Below are 26,080 nucleotides of genomic sequence, written 5' to 3' on the forward strand. Positions count from 1 at the left end.
GAAGATGGAAGGAATATACTGAGTCATTATATAGAAAGGAATTGGCAGATACAGAGGAATTTAAGGAAATGACATATGAGCAAGAGCCTATGGTGATGAAGGGAGGAGTTCAAGGTGCTTTGAAGGGAATAGCAAAAAATAAGGCCCCCAGAATAGATGGTATACCAATTAAAGTATTTCAGATAACAGATGTTGCCCTGAATGTGCTCACCAAGTTGTGCCAAGAAATCTGGAGAACAACCACTTGGCCAACTGATTGGAAGAGATCTATATTTGTTCCAGAAATAATTACATTACCTTTTATTATCTAACATAAAGGTTTACTGGTGAAAATTTCAGACTAAGAGGGGGAAACAGGCTTATCGTAGAGGAGAGACAATGGCTTAGATGTCTCTTCATTCACTCTACACAGGTAATTACCAACGTTACTAACAGGTAATACCCACATTTAGCAGGAGAAAGAGAAGATTGGATAAACCCAAATGTTTTCCTAGAGGTTTTATTCTTTCTGATGGTGGGGCAGGGGTTAAATAATTTTCTAAACACTAAAACTGCAGATTAAGTATTTCTGTTTAAAAAACCTCATTGCCACGGAATAGCTGACCCTCTAGTGGATTTTCAGAGGTTAACAGTTTCAGATTCTCTCACGGCAGAACTTCTCCTATAACTAATAAAACTCAATCATGCACTGCAGCATACAAAGAAGAATTGCCAGAGGATTCAAGTGTCTCAATTTCATGGAGAACATAAACCCAGGGTGGAGAACACTTCTCTTCTAAATTTATAAACACGTGAATACTTTCTCTCTTATACCTGGAAATCAGTAATCCTTTATCTCCTCAAAAGTAGAAGTGAGGAAAAAAGTGTTAAGAATAGTTTCTTAGGAAACAATAGTCACCAATACATCCTATATATTTGATAGGAGACTGCATGAGCTCGATATTTGGTGCTCTTAAACATGTTAAAAAGTATAAGGCCTAAAATGTCCAAACACAATTGAATGAATTAAGAAATTCTGATACATTCACACAAAGGAATACTATGCAGCATGCAAGAGCAATAATTTTGAAAATCACTCCCTAACTTGTGTGGGACTAGAGAGCATTAGGCTAAGTGAACTTACTCAGTCCCACAAGGACAAATACTATATAAGACCGTTATTGTAGAAATGGAAAGATAAGTAGTAAAACATGTATGAGGATCCAGGGGTTGGGGAGCAAAGGGGTAAGGATGGCAGGGTGGGGTGGGTTATCACAGAGTCACACAATTTGATGAGTGGAGGGAGGGCTGGGTGAAGGAAATGAGAAAGATCTGATGTGAAAATCAATGTATAAGAACTTAGAGTAAACCAGTATAAAATTAAAATTTTATTTTTAAAATATATATAAATAAAAATGCCAATCTAGTTTGTAACTTACGTTTGTTTAGGTTCTGGGGGCCAAACACTACTTTCAGGTGAAGTTTTCTTTTTCTGCTCTTCTAGAAAACTTGATATACTGCTTGCTGTAGGTATTTTCTAGTGGCAAGTCATCCTCAAAAGAATGAGAATCAGCTGCCACCAATTCAGCACGCACTTCTGTCTGGAAAGCAATCAAGGGCCACAGTCAGCTACACTCTGAGTCAGGCTAATAATTCATTTTAGATCTGGATTCTCTCCAAATTAGTGTTATCAAAGGGAATTTTGTTTAAAATCATTTTACGCACTGGTTAGGATTCCAGACTGTGTATGTATACTAAAACCCACCAAAGGCGCTGCCCTCGAGTCAGTTCTGATACACAGCAACCCTTCGCCAGATTTCTGAGGCTGAAAATCTTTATAGGAGGAGATTTCCCCCCTTTCTCCCAAAGCGCAGCTGATGGATCTAAAGCACTGAGCTTTTGGTGTAGCATTGAAAACTTACTCCTGATCTCCTGAAAAATTATCTGGCCTGTCTCGAAAAATATTCTTACCACACAGCACTGATCTATTGGTACTAAGTGAATTGCTGTAATAAGACTTCACTATATACTAGCTAGAAGTTGCACTGCCACCAGCTGCTCTGTGGGAGAAGTCTCCTCCTGTGGGATTAACTGTCTCTGAAAACTCAGTGGAGGGTCTGCTATGGTTCACGTCTGACTCTATGTACACAACAACAATATGTCCACTAACAGAGCTCAATTCATAGGGTTGTAACAGGCCCATTATTTCAAAAGTGGATAGCCAGACCGGTCTCCAGGCTTAGTTTGGAAGCTCCACTGTTTATCATAAATGACTCTGCTGGTATTTGAAATACTGGGGCAAACTTCCAGCCTCACAGAAATAAACAAGCCACCACAGTTACACAGACAAAAAGACACATGGGCAGGGTTTCATTCTGTTGTCCACACGGTTGCTATGACTGGGTTCCAACTTGACAGAACCAAACAACAAAAGAACTGAAAACACTTCGACTTTTAGGTGATTTTATCATGACTCCTTATAACTTTACTAGGGAGCTCTGGTGGCTTGTGTTGTGCACCACAAGGTGGGAACCGGCCCATAGTTGACCCTCTGGTGGGTTTTCAGAGGCAGTTAATCATATGGGAGGAGACTGCCCATCCTTCTCCAGCAGAGCAGCAGGATGGCCTCCAACTGTGTGCCTTCAGGATTGTAGTGCAACTTCTTGTCTAGTGGCTTAATGGTAAAGAATTGTGCTGTTAACTCAAAGAAACACAGTTCAAATCTATGGATTTTTTTTTTCTATGGGAAAAAGATGGGCAATATCCTTCTGTGTGATTTATTGCCTCCGAAAACCCTTCAGAGGGTTATGAGTCTATTTCAACTTGGTAGTTCATGACAATAATAGGGCTTTAGTTGCTCACTGGTTAGAAATACAAATCTTTAGATATTGTTTTGAAGTGATACCTGAGGGAACAAATGAAAATTCTTTTCCATCTTTATGTAAATTCTTTACTTGAGGACTCAAAGATCTTGATGAACAATTGTGATTGAAATCCTATGAAAGAATTTCCTGCCAATAAAAAAAGAAATCACAAATATGCCTGTTTTAGGAGTCTTTAAACAACCACATTTATGTACTCTGATAAAATGGGAATCCCAGAATACTTGATCGTTCTAATGCAACACCTGTACTTGGACCAAGAGGCAGTTGTCAAAACAGAGCAGGGAAACACTGTATGGTTCAAAATTGGGAAAGGTGTACGCCAGGAATGTGTTTTATATCCATACCTTTTCAACCTGTATGCAGAACAAATTGTCTGAGAGGCTGGGGTCTATGAGGAGGAGTGTAGTGTAAGGATTGGTGGAAGATCTATTAACAATCTGCATTATGCAGATGACACAATCCTGCTTGCTGAAACTGATGAGAACCTGAAATGCTTGCTGCAGAGGGTCAAGGACTGCAGCTTTCAGTATGGATTGAGGCTCAATGTCAAGAAGACAAAGATTCTCACCAGTGGACCAACTGGCAGCATCAGGATGGATGGTAAAGAGATTGAGATTGTTAACTTAAGTCTGCTTGGGTCCACAGTCAATACTCTTGGCACCAGCAGCCAGGAAATAAAAAAACGTATTGTGATGGGAAAGTCTGCTGTTAGGGACCTCTCCAGGGTACTGAAGAGCAATGGTGTCATTCTGGAGACTAAGGTGCGTCTGATACAGGCTATGGTCTTTGCAATCACTTGTTATGCATCAGAGAGTTGGACAATGACTAGAGAGGATAGAAGGAGAATTGATGCCTTTGAGCTGTGGTGCTGGAGAAGAGTATTGAATGGACCATGGACTGCCAAGAAGACAAACAGATTCATCCTAGAGAGGGTTAAACCAGGCTGCTCCTTGGAGGCAAGGATTCTGGGGCTTTGTCTGACATACTTTGGACATGTTGTAAGGAGGGACCAGTCCTTGGAGAGGGACATCATGCTTGGGAGGGTGGAGAGACTGTGCAAGAGGGGAAGAACCTCTATGAGGTGGATTCATTCAGTGACTGGAGTAATCGGAACGGCTGTGTCAGAGGCAGTGCGATTGGCACAGGATGGAGCGAGGGTTAGGGCTGCTGTACATAGGGTCGCTATGAGTCACAAGTGACTTGACAGCACATAACAACAACAATAACAACATGTATTTGAAGTTATCTCTTCTATTTAACACTAATATAGATAATATTTACCAAAATAGATCCATGCACAAAAGCTAGATAGTAGTAGATCATAAATCACAGGGCCTCATCCAGTTTTTACCTTTCATAGCATTGCGTGGTTGAGTGCTGTCAGGTCAGAACTGACCAATAGCCAACTTTCCACTGAGTTTTCAAGGGCAGTAAACCGCATGGGAAGAGACTGACCATCCTTCTCCTGCAGAGCAGATGGTGGATCTAAACCATATCAATTCTTCTTCTGTTACCCTTAGTCATGGTCCATCTCTCAGATGCATAGCACACACTTAAGGAGATTATGACGTGAGTTGGGTGCACCTTACTCTTTCAACTGACATCATTGCTCATTAGTATTTTTGAGAAGTCCTTGACAGGTAGACTTTCCTGAAACAACTCATCCTTCGATTTCCTTACTGCTGGTGCCTAAAATGATGATTGTGGATCCAAACAAGATGAAACTTAATAACCTCAATCTCTTCCCCATCTATCATGATATTGCCAGTTGGCCCAATAGTAAAACTCTTTGTTTTCTTGATGTTGAGATGCAATCCATATTGAAGACTGCAGTCCTTGACCTTCTGCAGCAAATGCTTCAAGTGCTCCTGAGATTTGTAAGCAAGATTGTCTAATCTGCACATCACAGATTGTTAATGAATCTTCCACCAAGTGTCGTTGCATGCTGATGCTTTTAATAGCTTGGAAACATTTAAGGTACTCATAGATCAGAAAAATGAGAATCCCAGAACACTTGACTGTGCTTATTCAAAACAAAGATTCTCACCACTGGGCTGATTGGCAGCATTGTGATGGAATGTGAAGAGACTGAGATTGTAAACAGCTTTAGTTTGCTTGGCTCCACAGTCAACACTCTTGGCATCAGCAGCCAGAAAAGTAAAAGACGTATTGCATTGGGAAAGTCTGCTGTCAGAGACCTCTCCAGAGTACTAAAAAGCAATGATGGCAGCCTGGAGATCAAGGTATGCCTGATACAGGCCATGGTCTTTACAATCACTTGCTATGTATCAGAAAGCTGGACAATGACTAGAGATTATAGTAAGAGAATCGATGCCTTTGAGCTGTGATGTTGAAGAAGATTATTCTGCTAAGAGAACAAACAGGTTCATCCTAGAGAAGATTAAACCAAGCTGCTCCTTGGAGGCAAGGATTCTGAAGCTTCGTCTGGCATACTTTGGACATGTTGTAAGGAGGAACCAGTCCTTGGAGAGGAATCAAGTCCTCTTGCTTGGGAGAGTAGAGGGACAGTGCAGGAAAGGAAGACCCTGGATGAGATGAATTGATTCAGTGACTGGGGTAATGGGAGTAGGTGTTTCAGAGATAGTAAGATTGGCAGAGGATAGAGCAGGGTGTAGGACTGTTGTACACACGGTCGCTATGAGTCGCAAGTGACACATAATAACAACAACAACAACATACTTGAACCAGAAAGCAGTCCTCAGAACAGCAAGGAAACACTGCATGGTTCAAAATCAGGAAAGAAGTGCATCAGGGATGCGTCCTGTCTCCATATCTTTTCAGTCTATATGCAGAACAGATCATTCAGGAAGCTGGGCATTATGAGGAGGAATGTGGTATCAGGACTGGAGGAAGGCTCATCAGCAACTTATATTATGCAGATGACACAACCTTGCTTGCTGAAACTGAGGAGGACCTGAAGTGCTTGCTGCAGAAAGTCAAGGACTATAGTCTTTAATATGGATTGAAGCTCAACATCAAGAAGACAAAGATTCTCACCACTGGGCCAAATGGCAGCACCATGATAGATGGTGAGACTGACATTGAGGTTGTTAACAATTACAGCTTGCTCAGTTACACAATAAAAATTCTTGGCATCAGTAGTCAGAAAATCAAAAGACTAATTGCACTGGGAAAATCTGGTGTCAGGGACCTCTCTACAGTACTGAAAAAGCAACAGTGTCAATCTAGAGACTAAGGTGTGAATAATCCAGACCACGATTTTTTCAATTACTTGCTATGCATCAGAGAGCTGGACAATGACTAAGGATGATAAAAAAAGAATTGATGTCTTTTCGTTCTGGTGTGAAGAGTCTTGAACATACCATGGACTGCCGAGAAAACACATAGGTCTGTATTGGAGAGGGTGAAACCAAGTTTTTCCCTGGAAGCTAGGATTTTGAAGCTCCTTCTCACATATTTTGGGCACATGGCCAGGAGGGACAGGTCCTTGGAGAGGGACATCAAGCTCAGAAGGGTGGAAGGAGAGCACAGGAGAGGAAGATCCCGGATGAGATAATACAGTAACTGGGGCAATGGGAGTAGATGTGTCAGAATCAGTGAGATTGGCTCAGGATAGGGCAGGCTTCAGAGATGCTGTGCATGCTGTACATAGGGTCCCTCTGGGTCACAGGCAACTCAACAGCACATAACAACAACAATAACATATACCATTTGCTCTTTTGGGCTAAATGCTTGTCAGTTATTGTACTAAAGCTGAGGCTTCCAAATTAAGACAGGCTCAAATAACCCCTCTCAAGGTTGTCAGTCGTCCTGCTGAATTGTAATATCAACAATTATTCAGTGCTCATCATAGTTGACCTCTTAGCCGTCTTTTTCACATTTGCTTAACCTGTTTTGTCTTTATTGTGGTATATTTTGCCACATAAAATATTTACCACCATAAAAACTTGCCATCTTAACAATTTTCCAGTGTACAATCCAGTAGCATTAATCACACACACAACCTTGTGCAACCAATACCACTATCTGTTCAAAATTTTTCCATCATCCCATACAGAAACTCTGCTCATGATGCTTAAGCCTATTGTTACAGTCACTAGGGCAATCTATCGCCTTGAGGGTCTTCCTCTCCTTCACTGACACTTCTGTTCTTCTGAGCATGATGTGACTCTCCAGGGAATGGCCCCTCCAGATAACACACTTAGAGCATGTGAGATGAAATGTCATCATTCTTGCTTCTAAAGAATATTCCGACTGCACTTCTTCAAAGAGGGGAGAGGGGAAACAAAATAGTTATTTAGAAGAGTAAAAATCTAGATTATTAAGTCGCATATGATTCATAGCAACTCTATAAACAATGGATCAAAACTTTGTCCAGTCCTGGGCCAGACTGGCAGTCTCTGCCACGCTCAAGTCCATTACTGCAGTCACTGTGTCTCCCTCTTGAAGATCTTCCTCTCTTTCTGATTCTCGACTTTTCCAAGTTTAGAAAAAGCATTCTTTCTTTCGAAAGGCATATGCTCAAAGTACGTCAAAGTTCACTATCCTAGCCTCTAAGGAACACCCCGGTTGCCCATCTCCCATGACAGACTTGCTTGTTCTCTGTCAGTCCATGGTATATTACTAGGAATCTGATCTGGTACATGACAAATTTAGAGTTAGAACAGTCAGCGGAGTTGTGTTATTTCTTGCCAGCCTTGTTCACTGCAGAAATGCTGGCACTTAGAAGGCAGGCCTTCAGATATACTGTAGGAGTAGGATGTAACCAAGGTGGTAAAATACAACTAAAAACGAATACCAGGGAGTGGTTGTAATGACTGACTTTGAAACTCAAATGGGATAGATGTGTAGGAAAAAAGAACCAGAGGGTGTGAGGGACTTAAAAATGTCGATTAGAAATCCTGATGAGGTCAAATAATTGTTAAGGGTTTTATAGGGAGACGAACAAAAATGATTGTGTGAGAGCAGAACATTTGAAACTAAAGTGGTAAGAAGGGTAATTATTTGTAAAAAAAAATACGATCAAGTCTATAAAGAAACGTGACTGAGGAAAGTGAAATCACAACAATATGACAATGCCAAAGAAAAAAAAACAACTGATATTCTCAAGAGTTGGAAGTTTTAATGAGGAATACCACAGCTCAAGCTAAGTAAAATAAGCGTACAGAGAACAAAGCAAAGATATCATTTATTTAGCTCAGCTTTGGAGTCCTTTGAAATGTAAAAGTCATTTGGTCATTTAGGTGGGTTCTGCTTCAGGGGAGTTCTGGTGGCCTCGTCTATAGGGAGTTGTGCTGGTAACTCAAAGGCCATGCCTCACTGGTGGTTAAAAACCACTGGTGGATCCGTGGGGTGAAGACAGGCAATTTCCTCCTGTATCATTTACAGCCTTAGAAACCTAAGGGATGGTCAGCTACAAGCCAATTCGGACACTTTGGCAATGAAAGAGGGATCTGGTGATACACATACTTGCTAGTAACAAATTTTTTACATCATGACACATCCTTCCCTGGAACTGCTTACATCCTGACCTTTTGCTTCTTGGAAATTTTGGAATGTATGCTGATGAGGCTGAATGGCCCCAGTGTTAGAAAATGTTCATCAGACACAGGAGCAGTGTCTAAGAGTGGCTGAAAACCAGGGGCTGAAATTCAATGCCACAAGGATTGCAAGTGGAGGTATCATTTAATGATGTGAGATGCAAACCAGTGCTTCGAGAGTGGGAAGGAAAAGGTCTGAAGCCGCTGTGAAGAGTCAAGGATTTAAATGTTCCAACAGACCAGAATGTGAAATGCCCTCCTTAATGTCAACTGATTTTACACAGTAACTCCAGCATATCAAGCATTTTTTAAGGGAGTGGCCTAATTTCACTAGAGACCAAAATCTTTACACAAAGAAAAGTCATAAAATCAGGCCTGTGATTTCCTTTTCTCATGTCTCCAGATTGGCACCCTTTATAGTTCAGTGCCTCCATGAGATTGACCAAGGGTACTCAAACAGTCCCAATCTTTATAAAATGTATTCAAGCAAACATTAAATAAATTTCTGGGATATTTAGAAAAAAAAAAAGACTCAAGGAGGACTGCGATCCTCCTCAGCTTCCTGAGGTGCTGGGGGGCCAGAGACCAATAGCATCCTTCAGTCGTTCCGGGCACAAAGCCCTCCCATTCTCAGAGCCGGTTAGCATCCTCTTCCCTTACATCTTGGTTGTCACCAATTAATTAATCAAAAACAACCCCCCCAAAATGAGGAAATGCTTTCTCCCTCAATACATCCAATATTTAAAAATCAAGGATCTATGACCGCATCAGTGTGGACCAAGCTATTGTTGGGGGCGTTTCTTTCTTTCTTTCTTCTTTTTAAGGGCTTTCCAATCCTTGACCGGAAATTTGTGATTTAACAGGTTATTTTCAATTCCTCAATTCGAAAAACCCAACTCAAGTATTTTATTTCAGTTAATGAGGTAACAGCCACAAAATGCAAGAATCTGTGTTATGGAGGATTCAGACAGGTCCTGCCCTTATAAAGTGTATGACGTTTATGGGAAGAAAAGGAAAAATAAGTTGATGGGGGGGGTAGCTATATGTAAGATGCAAAGTGCATCTTACAGAAGAGAAAAGGACGTGTGATCCATCCCCACCCTTCTGGAATTACCATTTCTGAGGCTACATCCACCTCAGCCCTTCTCACGTCTCTCACCGCCTGACGGTCCTATTTTGTCATCTCGTCGTCATTCTGGAACCTTCGCCCATTTTCATAACTGTGCTGTTTTGCCCTCGCACCACGTGGCGTCATTCCTCCTGAACCCAAAGGCGCATGTTCCCACCGACGGTGCAAGCTCTCCATTTGCGAGCATCGTCCCGCGAGCGCCCCCCTCCGGTCTCTTTCGTGCGGTTTCACCTTCACCGCCCGCCCTCCGCCACCTTCCCAGGATCCCCTGCGGCGCGGCCCCGCCCCCGTCATCACCTGACCGACTTCAAGTTCAGCCCGGGGCCCCGGGAGCTGTGCGGGTGGCGCGCGGGCTGCACCCCGGCGGCTGCTCTTGTTGCTGCCACAGCCTGGGCTGACCTCGCGGGTACCGCGCCGATAAAAAAGTGCTGCGGCAGAACCCTTCGGTCGTCCCGTCTGCCCCACCTCATAAGGGCCTGTGACCTCATGGAACTCAAACCACAGCGCAGCCACTGGACGGGAGAGCTCCTCTGCACGTTCTTGCTTTCTCCCACCAATGTCTGGATTCTGCGCACCATCCTACATACCTCCTAATCTTCCTGCAGTTCCTTTCGTTCTCAGGCTCTCCCCTGCCACCTGATCTCGTTTCAGTAGACTGCCATCTTTTGAAGACCAGGCCTGCTAATAGAAGATTCCGCCCTCCTTGATTTCAGCAGCTCAAAAATTAAATAAAAACCCTCCAATTCACTGTTGTTGAATAAGAGCTGGCTCTGCAGCAGGTTTGGGGGGCTATTGGTAGATTCATGCCGCAGCACAAGCAGCACCGCCTTCGGACGAGCAGGGCATTTCCCTGCAGATTAAAGACACCAGTGCCTCAAAAACTGGTTGTCTCATTCACTGCTGTTATTTGTCATTTAATACCACTGAGTCAGAACTGATCCACAGCTCCAGCAGATTTTCAGAGGCAGTTAGTCGCATAGGAGGAGAATGCCCATCCTTCTCCCTCTGAGCAGCTGGTGGATTCGAACCTCGTACCTTAGGTATTGCAGCAGATTCTTACCCCTAGGCCACCAAAGCTCCCTTTCATCCCACTACTTGGCTTAACTTTATTTGGAATGCTATTTTGACTGCAAAATTCCTGCTGGGATTTTTTTTTCTTTGGAAGTTAACTTTTCCTTCATTCTGCAGTTGAAATAATACTGATAATTTTAAAAGCTCAGTTTTCCTTGATTTTCATTTATTTCCACGGAAATTTTATAAATTCTGTTAAATTAGTAATTTTTAAAGCTTATTATCTGAACTGCCAATCGAAAGTTTGAGGATTCAGGTAGCACCCAAAGGCACCTTAAAAGAAAGAAAGAAAGCAATGGCTTAATCACATTGTTGTTGGTATGTGCTGTGGAGTCTCCTGTGACTCATAGTGACCCTATGTACAACAGTCCTAAACCCTGACCTATCCTGTGCCAATATAATTGTCTCTGACACACCTATCCCTATTACCCCAGTCACCAAATCAATCCATCTCATCAAATGTCTTCCTCTCCTGCGCTGTCCCTCCACCCTCCCAAGCATGACTTCCCTCTCCAAGGACTGGTCCCCCCTTGCATCATGTCCAAAGTATATCAGACGAAGCCTCAGAATCCTTGCCTCCAAGGAGCAGCCTGGTCTTAGCAAAGGCAATTTTTTATGTGTAGTGCAATGTAATGTGTTCACAGGTCCTAGAGATTAGAGCATGGACTTTGGGGAAGACCATTATTGATTCTGTTGACCAGTGTTCTTTCCTTCACGAGATGACTCTCAGTTCTCTTTTGTTGTTGAAAATTACACAGCAAAATATGTACTGATTCATGTTTCTATGTGTACATTGTATTTTTTTTAATGATGAAACCATTCTCACTCTCCTTTTCTGAGTTGGCCCTCACTTATCAGCATAAACCTGTCATCTCTTAAGATTCCTAATTTTTTCAGTTGTTGTTATCAATTTGATCCCACATAGATAGTTCTTTAGAAGAGAATAATGTTCAAGGTATACAATTTTTACTAATTGAGCTAAACTATTTTTTGGTTTAAATGACCTCTGATGGCACACGTGTTATGTGGTAGACTCCTAAACAAAAAGTTCAAACCCACTGGTTGTTCCTCAGGACAAATATAAGGCAATTATTTACAGCCTTTGAAACCCTATGGAGCAATTCTGCTCTGTCCTTGAGAGCTGTTTTAGGTTTAGGACTCAGTGGCAGTGTGATTGGGGTTTGAGGGTGCTTATTGATAAGTTTTAACATGACACAGGAGTTGCATCCACTTCCTAAACAACATGCCTCCACAAACTCTATGAACTTTGATAAATATTGATAGTTGTAGAGAAGCTTCAGGCCTTTTGTTCATAGGGTTGCTATGCGCCGGGCTCCACTCGAAGGAAATCAACAGTAACAATAAGAAAAGTATATTTTCTGTCTTAAGCTTTAAAGATACTCTCAGGGCAATAATTTTAAGAGGTCATTCACCCTCCATGGCTCCAGAAAGTCGGTAGAGTCCATGAGAATTTGAAATTCTTTTCTGTGTGTTCTCCCTTTTCATCAGGATTCTTTTCTGATACCTTTGATCAACGTGTTAAGAAACGGTTTTCATGGTAAAGGAGGCAGGTGTAATGAACTTCTACTGAATGGCAATGACAATACAAAACTTATAAAAATCATAGATTCCTTCTTGCTCTCGAAGCTAGTTAATATGTTGCAAGGATGCACAAACAGCTCTATGGGGACACTATGGCCAGCAGCCAGTATGAACAGTTGTCTCCTGCCAGCAGCAATGTAAGTCATCTTGAGAGGAGGATCTTCCAGCCCCTTGGAGCCTCAAATTGGCTGCAACCTCAGGCAACAGCTTGAGTGCACCCTTATGATTCTCATCCACAGCCCTCCAACCAAGCCCTTCCTGAATTCACCATAAACACGGCCAATATATTTTAAGCTGCTAAACTGTAAGGTATTGTTATATGCCCAACAGATTCCTAATACAATTCCCTAGATCACACCTTGAGCCACAATTTCTGCTTAAGTTCCAGGCCCTAAGTCTACACGCTAGTCTCCTTAAATAAAAGCGCATACTTCTTCCTCTAAATGTCACTTCCTGACAGATCTGTTCACCTCTTTAATTTACATTTCATTGTCTATGAGATGGACATGGCACACATACCTGCAGGAGAGATTATGAAATAATATTTATTCTGGGTGGTGATACATCCAACTCCTAATATATGGCTGGGAGTGAACTCAAGAAGCCTATGATTATACAACTTGGGAGACAGATCAAAAGATATTTGGTCTTCTGAATCTATAAGCCAAAGTAGGTTCTTAATGTTATAGAAACTGAGCTAACTTACTGTAAACTTTCTATACAAGAAGAATAAATGCTCCATGACTTCCATCAGTTGTTTTGAAACTTGAGCATGCATCAGAATCATTCGGAATGCTTACTAAATAAAATAGCTTGTTAAACTCCACCCTAAGCTTTTCTGATTTGGTAGATATGGGTTGGGTCCTACACATTTCCATTTCTAACAGTTCCTCAGTTTATACAGATGCTTCCAGTAATGGGAGCACACTTTGCAACCTGTTGCCTCAAATAAAAGGTGGGCATTTAAGCAATCCTGAAAATCGGCCATCCAGCCTTTCTCTTAACATTTTATGATCCCAGCAAACAAAACCTAGGCTAAGTTAGTATTCTGTTCTGTGGAGGTATTATGAATCACTAAACAAATCTCAATTTGGGGATATAAAAATTAGAACAGTAATAATGTACTCATTTTGAGAATGTTATTACAAATCTCCAGAACAATTTTGGATTCTGACGCCAACTTCCGTTTCTGTAGCACTCACCATTCTGTAACATTTGGAAATATGTTTGTTCTAAAATAATCATTCTGTGAGGAAATTGCATTCTTTTCACTCAAAGGAAACATAACAATACAAAAAACACTGGACAGCCTTTTTTGGGGAAGCACTTTTAATTCACTGTTGCACAACATAGAGCAGATGGTCGGAATGTTAGGAAGGCACTTTAGTAGTTTCAATCAGGAATAGTCAACAGAGAAATACCCTCAAATAATTCTAGGAGTTTCTCAGAAGTGAAGAACTAACTCTTTAAATGGTTTGTCATCCAGAAGTCAGGAATGTTTATACTTTCCACTTTTGTACATAGACCCTAAGACTGGACATAAATCGGCTCCAAGAGAGCTGGGTAAAAATAGCCCACTTGGACTATGCTGTCTGACGGCAAAACACTATTTATATGTTCGTCCCACATGACACCAAAAGTAGCTGTGTGCAGTCTTATGAGCACAGCCAGTGGTTAACAAACAGTACTGGTTTTCAATGTCTCTGAGCATCATTCTAGAAACACAAACAGAATTTCCAGTAGTGCTTTCATCAACTGGATACCTTTTCTTCCTCCTTTGATTTAGAGGTTTTTTTTAAATATAAAATCTATTGTTTAAAGATAATATCCCGTTACTACTCTAATGAACCATGTCTTCACCAAAGATTATAATTAACTTCTAAACTTCTCAGATTGGTAGTCATGCCATCCCTCCCCCACTGATCTTTACTACCAGCCCATCGCCTATAGTAAGTATGCATGAGACAGCATGATCATTTGCCCATTCCTAATTCCAAGGCTTATTCTCAACTATTCCTCACGGATTCCTCTTCCTAGATATGTGGACACAAATATGTGCAACACGAACTAAGAAATAAGAACCAAATGCAGATTAAGTGCTACATCAGGAGATGTAAGATGCACTTAACAGAAGATAGAGGAAGAGTTCTGAGAGACAAAAGAATAAGATTCTCTTTAAGCAAAGTAACATGGAATGACATCTGCTCTTGCCAAAGCCACATCTCAGATTTCCCAATCAAGATGTCAAACCATATCAACCCACACAGAAATTTGAGGCTGCATGTTATTGGTGTCACAGTAAGTTCTGGAATCTTAGAACGCTGTCGTTGAGTGTGTCTCTGAGTTGATACCAATTTCACCTGGCCCTATAGCACAGAGTAAAACTTCCCCATAGGGCTTTCTAGGTTGTAATCTTTACAATTGCATCTACACAATCAAAGATCTTTTCCTGTTGAGCCACTGAGTCAGTTCAAACCAGTATTAAGTTAGCAGATGAGTGCTTAACCATTGCTTTATCAAAGTTCTGTTTAAATCTTACAGTCTTGGGAAATTGATACTGAAAAATATCTCTCAAGAACAGTTAATCCAAGCAGATTTTTGAAACTAGAAAACCGAGCCCCAAGAGAAAGGATAACATAAGCACCCTTAACAGCAATACGAAGGAGCTCTGGTGGCTTGGTCTGTAGGAAGATGCACTGCTAACTCAAAGGACTATTTATAATCCTATGTGCCTTTTTCTAATGCTTTGGATTCACTGGCTGAACCTCGGGAAAAAGATGGGCAACCTCCTCCTATGCAGGTCACAGCCCTGGAAACTCAATGAAGGGTCAGCAACGAGTCAGTTCTAACTCATAGGCAATGAGGTTTTTTGGTTAATTGCAATATTGACATCAGGACTCAGCTATTTTGATTCTCAGGCCATTGTAAATAGGTAGTTTATATTTTCTTAGGTGTGAGTGACACTCAGGAAGGAGCTATTGCTAAGAGTAAATAGAACAACCCGTTCCCCTCCTCCTCTGGAAAGGTCCAGCACATCCACATGTCCATCCTCACAGGCTTCCTGGATAATGCCTTAAAGGGTCAGAGGTCTGGTCAACAGCTGACTCTGAATTATGCTAGGTGGGAGTGTATCCAGCCCAATTCTGTAGGTTTTTCTGTCCCCTTCTTTGTTATCAAATAAAATTACAAATACTATTTTACTTCTATCCATGTTCCCTTGTATTAGACAAACCTCATTGTGGTTTCAGGTGCCCCAAAGAGAACAAGGCAGAAAGATGGCACTTGTGGCTTCTCAGGTAAAAGTCTGAGTTAAAGAGAGGCTTTAGGACAATAGGCCACACACAGTGACACATCTGGCCTGTCATTCCACCCTGGCACTTTCAACCAATAGACTCAGAAATCCACAAGAATGGTTCCTTCACAAGACACCCCAGAGGTAGATAAATACAATGAGCCCAAGGAAGGCTGTAGAACACAGAGGCACAGGAGCGGGTGTGTGGTGGTGCCTTGGACAAATGGAAGAAGACTTGAAGGAACAGGGTCGACATTTGAGCCTAACCAAGCGCTGTCTTTGGTCATGAGAGAAATCCTCAACACACAACAAATGTCTACAGCAGTGAGAGTGTGAAGAAGGAGGTAAGGAGATGATGCTGATAGAAGCTTCATCTATAGCTCTCAGTGAGACAAACCTAAAGGACTGTGATTGTGAACTGGGAGGTGCTGGTCATGCATGACCCCTGGGAGGCCCTGCCATCCTCACTTCCAATAAGTCAAAGAAGTGGATAGAAAGGACTGTCTTTAAAGGCTGACTTGAGGTGATTAAAAAAAGGCACAGGCAGCTCTAATGGTTCAACTCTCCCAACTCTTTCAACCTGGAGAAGGGAAGAAGCTGGGGTACTGATGATACAGGGAGATGCAAAGTCCAGCAATTCCTACGTAGTTGCTGAGAGGCAGTCCCAAGAACGATAAACTCATCTTCTGGGGGGAGCAGAGTCTTGGTATTCTTTCCTGGGAATGAGAGGTCTCAGCTCTGCCCTTCTCTTCAGGAAGAATGTTCCAGAAGTTGACTTCTCATTGAGGTAATGAAGAACCACCCACTCAGGCACATAGGTCACCCTCAAGCTAAGCAGGAAGAATCCCTGTAGAAGGCACTGTGAGGACAAAGGCTGAGGACACTTCACAAGTCTTAAATTATACATGCCCACACACACACACAACACAGTCATACACACACATATATACACAGAGACCCACACCTCTACATACTGACATTCTCCCAGCCCACCCCACTTCCAGGCCCAAATCCTGCCACATAGACACTGTCCTCTGTAAACATGATGGGCGAGTCTCCCATGATCCAGGAGAGACAGATAATGATCTGAGGATGACTGCTCGTTATCAGGTGCCCTTGTAGGTGATGTTGGTGAAGGTAGATGTAGCCTCTTTATACAGTGGATTGTTGGCCTGAGGAGAGAATAGAAAAATTCCTTGTGGTGAATGCTTCAGTTCTTTCCTATGCTAAAGGTTTAAATCTCATGAGAAGCTTGCCTATGACATCATTCTCTGAGATATACTATTCTTTAAATAGCTTAATGTTCCTTTTTACCTACACAATAGCTCTTGGAATGGAAATAAATAAGAAATAAGAGAAAGATGGAGTGAGTTAAAATGTCATTCTGCCAGTATTTCAAAGGAGTTAAATGCAGCCCGGTGGAGGAGGCAGTGATGGGCCAGAGGTAGTAGTAGCCGAAACACTAATGTTCTTGGGACCCTTAAGAACAAATTTTCAGCCAACCCTAGACCTTCACTTGGAAGATTCAGGAAAAAAGTAAATATGCAGAAGATGAACCCAAGGAAAACAAAATAAAATTAGGCATATAGAAGGCCACTGAGCCAATTGGCAGCATCAGGATGGATGGTGAAGAGATTCAGATTGTTCACAGCTTTAGTTTGCTTGGCTCCACAATCAACACTCTTGGCACCACCAGCCAGGAAATTAAAAGATGTATTATGATGGGGAAATCTGCTGTTAGGGACCTCTCCAAAGTACTGAAGAGTAATGGTGTCACTCTGGAGACTAAGGTGCACCTGATACAGGCCATAGTCTTTGCAATCACTTGCTAGGCACCAGAGAGCTGGACAATGACTAGGGAAGATAGAAAGACAATTGATGCCTTTGAACTGTGGTGTTGGAGAAGAGTATTGAATGTACCATGGACTGCTAAGAAAATGAATAGGTTCAACCTGAGAGGGTTAAATCAGGCTGCTCCTTGGAGACAAAGATTCTGAGGCTTCATCTGACATACTTTGGACATGTTGCAAGGAGGGACTAGTCCTTGGAGAGGGGCGTCATGCATGGGAGGGTGGAGGAATAGAGCAGGAGGGGAAGACCCTTGATGAGATGGATTGATTCAGTGACTGGGGTAATTGGGGTAGGTGTGTCAGAGACAGTGAGATTGGCACAGGACAGACCAGGATTTAGGCCTATCGTACACAGGATCATTAAGAGTCGCAAGTGACTTGACAGCACATAACAACAAGTAAAAATGGATGTGATTGGATTAAACCAAGGTAAATTCAAAACGTAAGAAGCATAATATTTCTTTATGATTCATCCTGGAGAGGATTAAACTGGGCTGCTCCTTGGAGGCAAGGATTCTGAGGCTTTGCCTGATATACTTTGGACATGTTGTAAAGAGGGACAGGTCCTTGGAGAGGGACATCATGCTTGGGAGGGTGGAGGAACAGCACAGGAGGGGAAGGCCCTCTATGAGGTGGATTGATTCAGTGACTGGGATAATCGGGATGGGAGTGTCAGAGAGTGCGATTGGCATAGGGCAGAGCAGAGTTTAGGGCTGTTGTACACAGGGTCGCTATGAGTCACAAGCGACTCTACGGCACATAACAACAACAACAAGCATAAGAGTGTAATCCAACTGTGGAGTTATCATCCCATCATTGGAGAAGGAAGGTCAGAGGAAAATGAGGTGAAACGCATCCTCTACTGTTCCTAAGGTGCTAGCCAACAAAAGAATTCCTCTCTCAACCTGATTCCCTCCTACAATTGGGAAAGTTACTGAATTCCTCTACTCTGTGCTCAATTTCCTTGTTTGTGAAATAAGAATGATAGTGGTGGGGAGCTCTGGTGGCCTAGTGGCAAGAAGCTGCACTGCAAACCCAGAGGCGCACGGTTCAAATCCACCAGATGCTCTGCCGAGGAAGGAGGGAAAATCTCCTGTACCAGTCAGATATGATTTGACGATACACATACACAAAAATAATAATAAAATTAAAAAAAAATTTTTTAAAAATTTTAAAAAAATAAAATAAAAAAAGAAGAATGATAGTGGCTACCACTTTTTTGTTCTAGGGATGACCTAAATTAATACATGAAAAGTATTCAGAAGCACATGGTAAATATCCAACAAACATTAGCTCTTATTAGACATTTTGTTTAAATTTCTGGTTTAATGCTTTTATATTTTATCAGGATAATGTTCAATGTTCTCACTGTAAATTTTCATGTCCCCTGTCTCCCAGAGCAGCAGGATATGGATCTTCAATTACCTCACAGGATACAGAGCTGAGCACTTGGTGTCCTCAGATTCTGCATACTGGCATGACTTACGGTCACTGTATGGTAAAAGGACACTCAAAGGTTTCCAGGAAGCTTAAGGACAAAAGGATAGTCAGGCCATCTTCCAATTTCCAAAACTGGGAACTATGGTGTTGGCCAAACTGGCCACCCTGAGCATCTCTTGCTTTCGCTCCAGCTTCTGGAATCCAAACTCCCAGTGCAGCCTCTTACCGTGTCCCATTTTGCTCTCGCTCGCTCTTCTTCAAATTTAGCAAATTCTTTCCGGTCGTGGATGGTGATGAGGAGTTTCCAGATGAGCAGCGTAGCAAGACCGATGAGTAGAACAGCCCCCATGACTGAAAGAAGCACCACCAGGATGTCAGGGCCCTTGGGACAATCTATCAAGGAAGAGCACAGAGCAAGGTGACTGAGAGGGAAGCAGGAACCATTTGAGTAGAGTCTGATAAAATCTTCTAGAAAAAGTGATAAAGTACTGGACAGATCTCTTAAGGAAGTAGGGACATCTTATTGATTTACTTTTAAAACCCTTAGGACAGTGATAATCTGCCTTGAGTGGTTTGACTCAGACTGGATTGGTCAACAGGGACTTTATCTAGTTTACCCAAGAATTTAGTTCTGAAAACAAACAAACAAACAAACGTATTTTCCTTTCCAAACTGTTCCTGGCGCTATGGCCTCCACAAAGTGGGGTGTGAGAAGAAGAAAGGCCATTCTGCCATAATCGAAGTGGTGACCAGAGAACAACACACCATCAACATTCACGCGCGCATTCACGGAGTGGGATCTAAGAAGCATGCCCCTCAGACACTCAAGGAGAGCCAGAAATTTGTCATGAAGGAGATGGGAACACTAGAAGTTCTCATTAACACCAGGCTTAACAAAGCCATCTGGGCCAAAGGACTAAGGAATGTCCCATACCACATCCACGTACAGATGTCCAGAAAACGTAAGGACGAAGATTCCCCAAATAAGCTGTATACCCTGGTTACCTATGTAGTTGTCACCACTTTCAAAAATCTACAGGCCATCAATGTGGATGAAAACTAATAGCTGATTATCAAATAAAGTTATAAAACTGTATAAGGTATTTATTTTATTGGCAACTTTGGATAATGAGGATATACTGCTCAGCTTGCCCAAATTTCAGGTTTTTCTTCACCATCTCTTTAAAAAACAGAAGTAGGAAAGATCTATAAACTCTGGCTGAAGAACATTATTGCCAAATGGCAGCGGCTAGTTAGAGTTGCGGAGCAGCCGCCTCTTTTACACGGGACTCACGTTCTCTAATTTTCCACTGTCCTCACCAGTCTGTATTTTTTTTTAACCCCCAAAGCCACAGCCAAATAGGACTTTTCATTGCACCTGTGCTAATGTGAACTTCGGAGCTAGATTGTGTCGGGGTTGATTCTTGAACTCTCACTTTCTTTTCTATGTGATTTTGGGCAAACTCTGGGTATCTGTTTCTTTGTTTCTCCACATTTAAAAAAGAAAAGGTAATACCACTGATTTAAAAAAATTAAGAAATAATCAAGCTAATGTCTTTTTAAAAACCCAAAGCAGTGCTTGGTACAGAGTAAACCAATGAAAATCACACCCCCTGCCTCGGAGTCAGTTTCAACTCATGGCAACCCTCCGTTAAGTCCAAGGCTGAGTGTCTGAACGACAGCACACAGCTTCATCTCTCTCCTGTTGAGAGTAGCTAGCTGCTGACTTTGAACTGACAGCTTTTCAGTGAGCAGCTCAACACACGGTCAGGTTCCTTTTTCACTACCGTCAAGTTGTTTCCAACTTACAGCAACTCCCCATTGGGTTTCCAAGGCTGTAAATCATAACAGAAAGAGACTTCCCATCTTTCTTTCCCAGAGACACAAGGCCTTTGGGTTAGCACAACTCACTACAGACCATACTACCACAGCTCCCTGTGGCCCAGAATAAGTCAACCGTTTACCAGCTACCATTACTACTGTTATTCTCCTCAGTCCATCTCTAATTTACCTGCTGGCTTACTGGTAAGCACTGCCAGTTCAAAAGCAGCGACTCCATGGCAGAAAGATGGGCGATCTTCTCCTGAGCAATTTACTGCCTCCGAAAAACCCGCTGGAAGGTCAATGATGAGTTGGTTCTGACTCCACAGTACACAACAACAACAACAACAACCTAGCCTGTAGGCATTTATACTGGTTGCCTAGCTTCCAATATTTATACTCCTTAGTCACGGCAACTCCACAAACATTTTAACATATTCAGAGATCAAGAGGCCCAAACAGTATTTTGGATTCTTTCCCTAAATATGTGTTACATTGTTAGGCACCATCAATTTAACCACAACTCCTAGCCACCCTATGAATAAAAAATTGAAGCTTTGGCCTGCCCTGCAGTAGCATTCTGGTCTCACTGATGCTCCAGCCCATTTTTACCATCACTACTGGGGAGGATAGAAGGAGAATTGATGCCTCTGAGCTGTGGTGCTGGAGAAGAGTATTGAATATACCATGGACTGCCAAGAAAACAAACAGATTCATCCTGTTGTTGTTGTTATGTGCCGTCGAGTCGCCTGCGACTCATAGCGACCCTATGTACAACAGCCCTAAACTCCGCTCTGCCCTGTGCCAATCGCACTGACTCCGACACTCCCATCCTAATTATCCCAGTCACTGAATCAATCCACCTCACAGAGGGCATTCCTCTCCTGCACCGTCCCTCCACCCTCCCAAGCATGATGTCCCTCTCTAAGGACCAGTCTCTCCTCACAACATGTCCAAAGTATGTTAGATGGAGCCTCAGAATCCTTGCCTCCAAGGAGCCACCCGGTTTAACCCTTTCCAGGACAAATATGTTTGTTTTCCTAGCAGTCCATGGTATTCTCAGTACTCTTCTCCAGCATCACAGCTCAAAGGCATCAATTCTCCTTCTATCCTCCCTGGTCATTGTCCAACTCTCTGATACCTAACAAGTGATTGCGAAGACCATGGCCTGTACCAGACGCACCTTAGTCTCCAGAGAGACACCATTGCTCTTCAGTACTTTGGAGAGGTTCCTAACAGTAGACTTTCCCATGGCAATGCGCCTTTTAATTCATCCTAGAGAGGGTTAAATCAGGTTGCTCCTTGGAGGCAAGGATTCTGGGGCTTCGTCTAACATACTTTAGGACATGTTGTAAGGAGGGACAGGTCCTTGGAGAAGGACATCATGCTTGGGAGGGTGGAGGGACGGCACAAGAGGGGAAGGCCCTCTATGAGGTGGATTGATTCAGTGACTGGAGTAATCGGAATGGCTGTGTCAGAGGCAGTGCGATTGGCACAGGATAGAGCAGGGTTTAAGGCTGTTGTTCATAGGGTCGCTATGAGTCGCAAGCAATTCGATGGCACATAACAACAACAACTGTGTCATTCCATCTTGCCGAGAGTCGTCCTCTGTTTCCTTTATCCTGTTTCCCCAGCAGGATGTCTTTTTCTAGGGGCCGGTGCCTCCTGACTTCCTGTCCCAAATATTCAGTCATCTAAAAATCCTATCCCTATTGAAACTCGACTTCCTTTTCAACTTCAGCCAACCACCGAGACAGACAGATATGTCTCACTGCTCTAAGGGCAAGTCTGTGGGTATGCTCATCCCATAGAGCTCTGCTTTCCATAAGCGACAGGTATCTGATGAGTAACTTCACCCAGGTGTCTCGTCAGGTATTATGGGACTAGGAATTTATATATATGTGGGTATGGGTAAGTCTGGAAAGGGGTTACACACACTTACCACACTGTCTCCTGTCTTCTTCCCTAAACATAGATCCTGTGCTCACCACATACTAGGCAAAAACAACCACCACCACAAACCCAAGCTGGCTATTTCCCAACCCACCAAATTACAACCTCTGTCTGTAATTTAAAAGGGCCAGGGGAAAGGCTGTGAGGCTCTAGAGTCAAAGTTCTCAAGAGTAGAGGGCCTAAATTCTGGGAAAAGCAATTATGAACTAGGAGAGGAACGACCCTTAAACTTCAAAGGGAAATCCCTTCAATTCTCCATGTTGGCTGGACAGGATGGATAGAATGCCAGGAAGCCTTCAGGAAGGGGAAGGGGGGAAAAAAATTCATTAAACAGCTGTCCAGAAAGGAGCGGTTGGCAGGCTTCCTGAAAGACAAGATCAGGTGATCTCAGGCAGGTCCCCCTGGGTACAACGGTGAGAACCCATGTGAGGGTGGGGAAGAACCAGGGTCAACAAAGTCTGGCAAGGGCTAGGAGATTTAGAAAACAGTTGAAGTCCCATTACAGACAAGCAATGAAAAGGTTTTTTGTATAAGCATGTAACCAGTGTTGTATGCTGTTGTTGTTGTTGTTGATTGTCTTTGAGTTGAGCACAACTCATAGCGGCCCTATGAACAAAAGGCCTGAAGCCTTTCTAGAATTATCAACATTTATCAAAGTTCATAGAATTTCCAGAGGCATGTTGTTTAGGAAGTGGATGCCACTCCTACTTCCAAGTGTTGCATGAGGCATATCATACTTTTATCTGGTAACCACGTCTGAGAATAATGAGGACCTGTGTCAGGGTAGCTCATTCCACATGGGCTAAAGTTATGCTGGACTAATGCCAATCCTTTTTGACACTATTCCTTGTACCATCCTGCAGTGGCTTAGACCTTCAAAAAGGGTCTCTTCAAGGACTTAATTTAAGGAACGGAAAAGGTATCATTTTGCCCATGATCTGGGACCTCGGGGAGCAGGAGGAAGAGGAAAGCAGAGCCTGGAAGTACAAAGCAACATAGAAAATACGGAACCCTGGAGCTCTGGTTCCTCCTCTGATGTGCTAGGAGGGTTCTGTTGAGGAGAAAGGTGCCCAATTAGAGGTTATTTGTACCAATCCAGGTTGTTATCACCTTTATTCCTTATACCATCCATCAGGTAGTGGATTACAGTCTAAGAATAAAAAGGCAAATTATCTTGTTGAGTGATTAATTAGAATCATCAACAAAAATTGTTCTAGCAAAGAGATGAAGTCATGTTAAACTCAAGAGTAAAAAAGACATATTGCCTTTCTGAAATAATTTATAAATAGGATTCCTATTTGTTGTTGTATGCCTTTGAGATGGAACCATCCCATAGCTGACCCTCCAGTAGGTTTTCAAAGGCAGCAAATTGCACAGGAGGAGACTTCCCGGCCTTCTCCTGCAGAGGGGTTGGTGAATTCAAACCTTGTGCCTTTAGGATTACAAAGCAACTTTTTACCATTAGGCCACCAGAGTTCCAGTAAACAGGGCTCTTGTTGTTGTAGGCCACCAAGTCAGAAATTACCAATAGTTGACCCTCCAGGAGGTTTTCAAAGGCAATTTAATTGCATGGGAGGACACTGCCCATTCTTCTACGGTGGAGCTGCTGGTGGATTCAAACTGCATGACTTTGAAATTGCAGCACAGCTTCTTATCACTAGACCACCAGAGCTCCCTATAAATAAGGTGGTGGTGGTGGTGGTAAGCCATCAAGTCATAACCAACTCATAGCTGACCCTCCAGTGAACTTTCAATTGCTGTAAACTGCATGAGAGGAGCCTGCCCATCTTCCATAGAGCAACCGGTGAATTTAAACTACATGCCTTTGAGTTGGCAGTGCAACTGTTAGGGTTGGAATCAATGATATAAGGGAGGCAAAAGCTATATCAGAGCCAGGAAGCAGATATTGACATACATAGAAATTGAACTTTGGGTGAATGACTGATGTTAGAAGAAGGGGACACTTTGGACGCATGAATGACATCAGAGATCAGTGACCAGAAGACCCACCCACTAAACTGAACTCTCCATGGCATCATCCCATTGGCTCAGACTCCAGCTGCAAAGCCTTCCCAGAGAATAAGGCCATAGATAGAGCCTCATCTCAATAGCAAGAGGCTTTTCTGCTCCTTATTTCCTTTCAAGGAAGGAGGTCCATCCCTTTGGGGATATAACTTTCTCATAAATCGATCTTTACTTTTTGTCCTCATCTCTGCCTTCTTGTCTTTTCTGTCTCATCCCTGAACCCTAAAAATAAGCGTCGGTCTATACTTTAATGTTCCATGCGTTAAGGTCTGCTCTCCCCGAAGTAACACTAAAATTGTGGTAGGTTCTACTCCCTTGATACTTGGGCACCATCCCCTTCTCTAGTCTCTTCAGCCTGATATAATTCTTTTGCCTGTGTAAGAATGGCAAACTAGGGGATGCAACACATGGTAGGCAACACAACTCTTTAGCTCTAAGCCACCAGAGCTCCCTTTGGTATACAAGTGCTCAAAAATATTTTTTAATGATTCATATTTTAATCTTTTCTTTCAGGGAAAGAAAGAAAATTAACAGAGTAAAGAGAAACAGCAAATCTGTGCTTATGGTACAGCTGGCCCTCCCCGCTCCCAGAGGGCTTTGAAAGCAAGAGCTATCTTTTCAGTACTCACTGCAGCCTTGGATAAGTGCCACCAACCTATCACCGAGGCTTGTCATGAGTCTGGTAAGACAGTCAACGTCTCGAGTCACCAGGCCTTTCTCTAAAGCAGCAGGAAAGTTACTCTTGGGCCATCTAACTTTTAATAGAGTAGCTATCTTAGGTAAGAAAGTTGTGGAATTTAAATCCCTTCCTTCTTGGCGTCATCACCTCAAAAATGCCATGATATATGTAGTTTGTCCCTTAATAAGAGCCATACTTAGCTTCTTTCTCTTCTTACCTACTTTGTCTTCATTTTCTTTTACTTTCCCTTCAATTAGCAACTCATATTCTTCCTAATACCCTGATCAACATGACAGGCCCTAACTTATCCAATTATCCAGGCTTAACCTGGAGGTATAGATTTCCTGCAGGAAGTTACTAGAGTCTTGTTTCCTCATCCCCACCCACCCCCCAAGCCCTCAAGATTTGCTCACCTGGTTCTTCCACCACATACAGAATGGACTTGCCACTGGAGTCTTCATAATACTGGAATCTGACCACACAGTCATCTTCATTCTTGTAGGTACAATTCACTGCATTCTTCCCAGTGTCCCCTGAGGAGCAGAGGGGTAGATATAGAAAAACGAGTCAATTCTTAGAAGATGGGTTCAGCCCCTACTTAAATATCAGTCACAAGACTTACGAGAATGTGTACATCAGGAAACCCTATGTTTGACATTAAGCATAAAGCCTAGATTTCAGATAGCTTTTGTGTCTGGCAATTGCTTCCGGATGATTCCCAATGAGGGATTTTGTCCTTCACAGACCCCCTTTAATCCTTACTGTACAACATCATGGCTTACAGACCCACTTTAATCCTTCCTTACTGTACAAGATTATGGCTTATGATGCT

The 26,080-nt window shown here is 42.6% G+C and overlaps 2 protein-coding genes across 2 annotated transcripts in view; both read right to left on the minus strand.

Annotated features, from left to right (window-relative positions):
• Positions 1 to 9,480, minus strand: part of EFCAB13 (EF-hand calcium binding domain 13) — a 90,075-nt gene extending 80,595 nt beyond the window's left edge. The window contains 1 exon segment of the mRNA XM_006903759.1: positions 9,455 to 9,480. Coding sequence (XP_006903821.1) covers positions 9,455 to 9,480 — 26 coding nt within the window.
• Positions 9,481 to 16,586: 7,106 nt separating this feature from the next.
• The window catches only part of ITGB3 (integrin, beta 3 (platelet glycoprotein IIIa, antigen CD61)), a 40,291-nt gene continuing 30,797 nt past the window's right edge, over positions 16,587 to 26,080 (minus strand). The window contains exons 12-14 of the mRNA XM_006897803.1: positions 25,662 to 25,781; positions 18,997 to 19,163; positions 16,587 to 16,652 (exon numbers count right to left, since the gene is read on the minus strand). Coding sequence (XP_006897865.1) covers positions 16,587 to 16,652; positions 18,997 to 19,163; positions 25,662 to 25,781 — 353 coding nt within the window. The remainder of the gene's footprint in view (positions 16,653 to 18,996; positions 19,164 to 25,661; positions 25,782 to 26,080) is intronic.

The sequence above is a fragment of the Elephantulus edwardii genome, unplaced genomic scaffold (assembly GCF_000299155.1).
Source record: "Elephantulus edwardii isolate Elephantulus edwardi_28Jun2011 unplaced genomic scaffold, EleEdw1.0 scaffold00216, whole genome shotgun sequence".
Classification (NCBI taxonomy): Eukaryota; Metazoa; Chordata; class Mammalia; order Macroscelidea; family Macroscelididae; genus Elephantulus; species Elephantulus edwardii.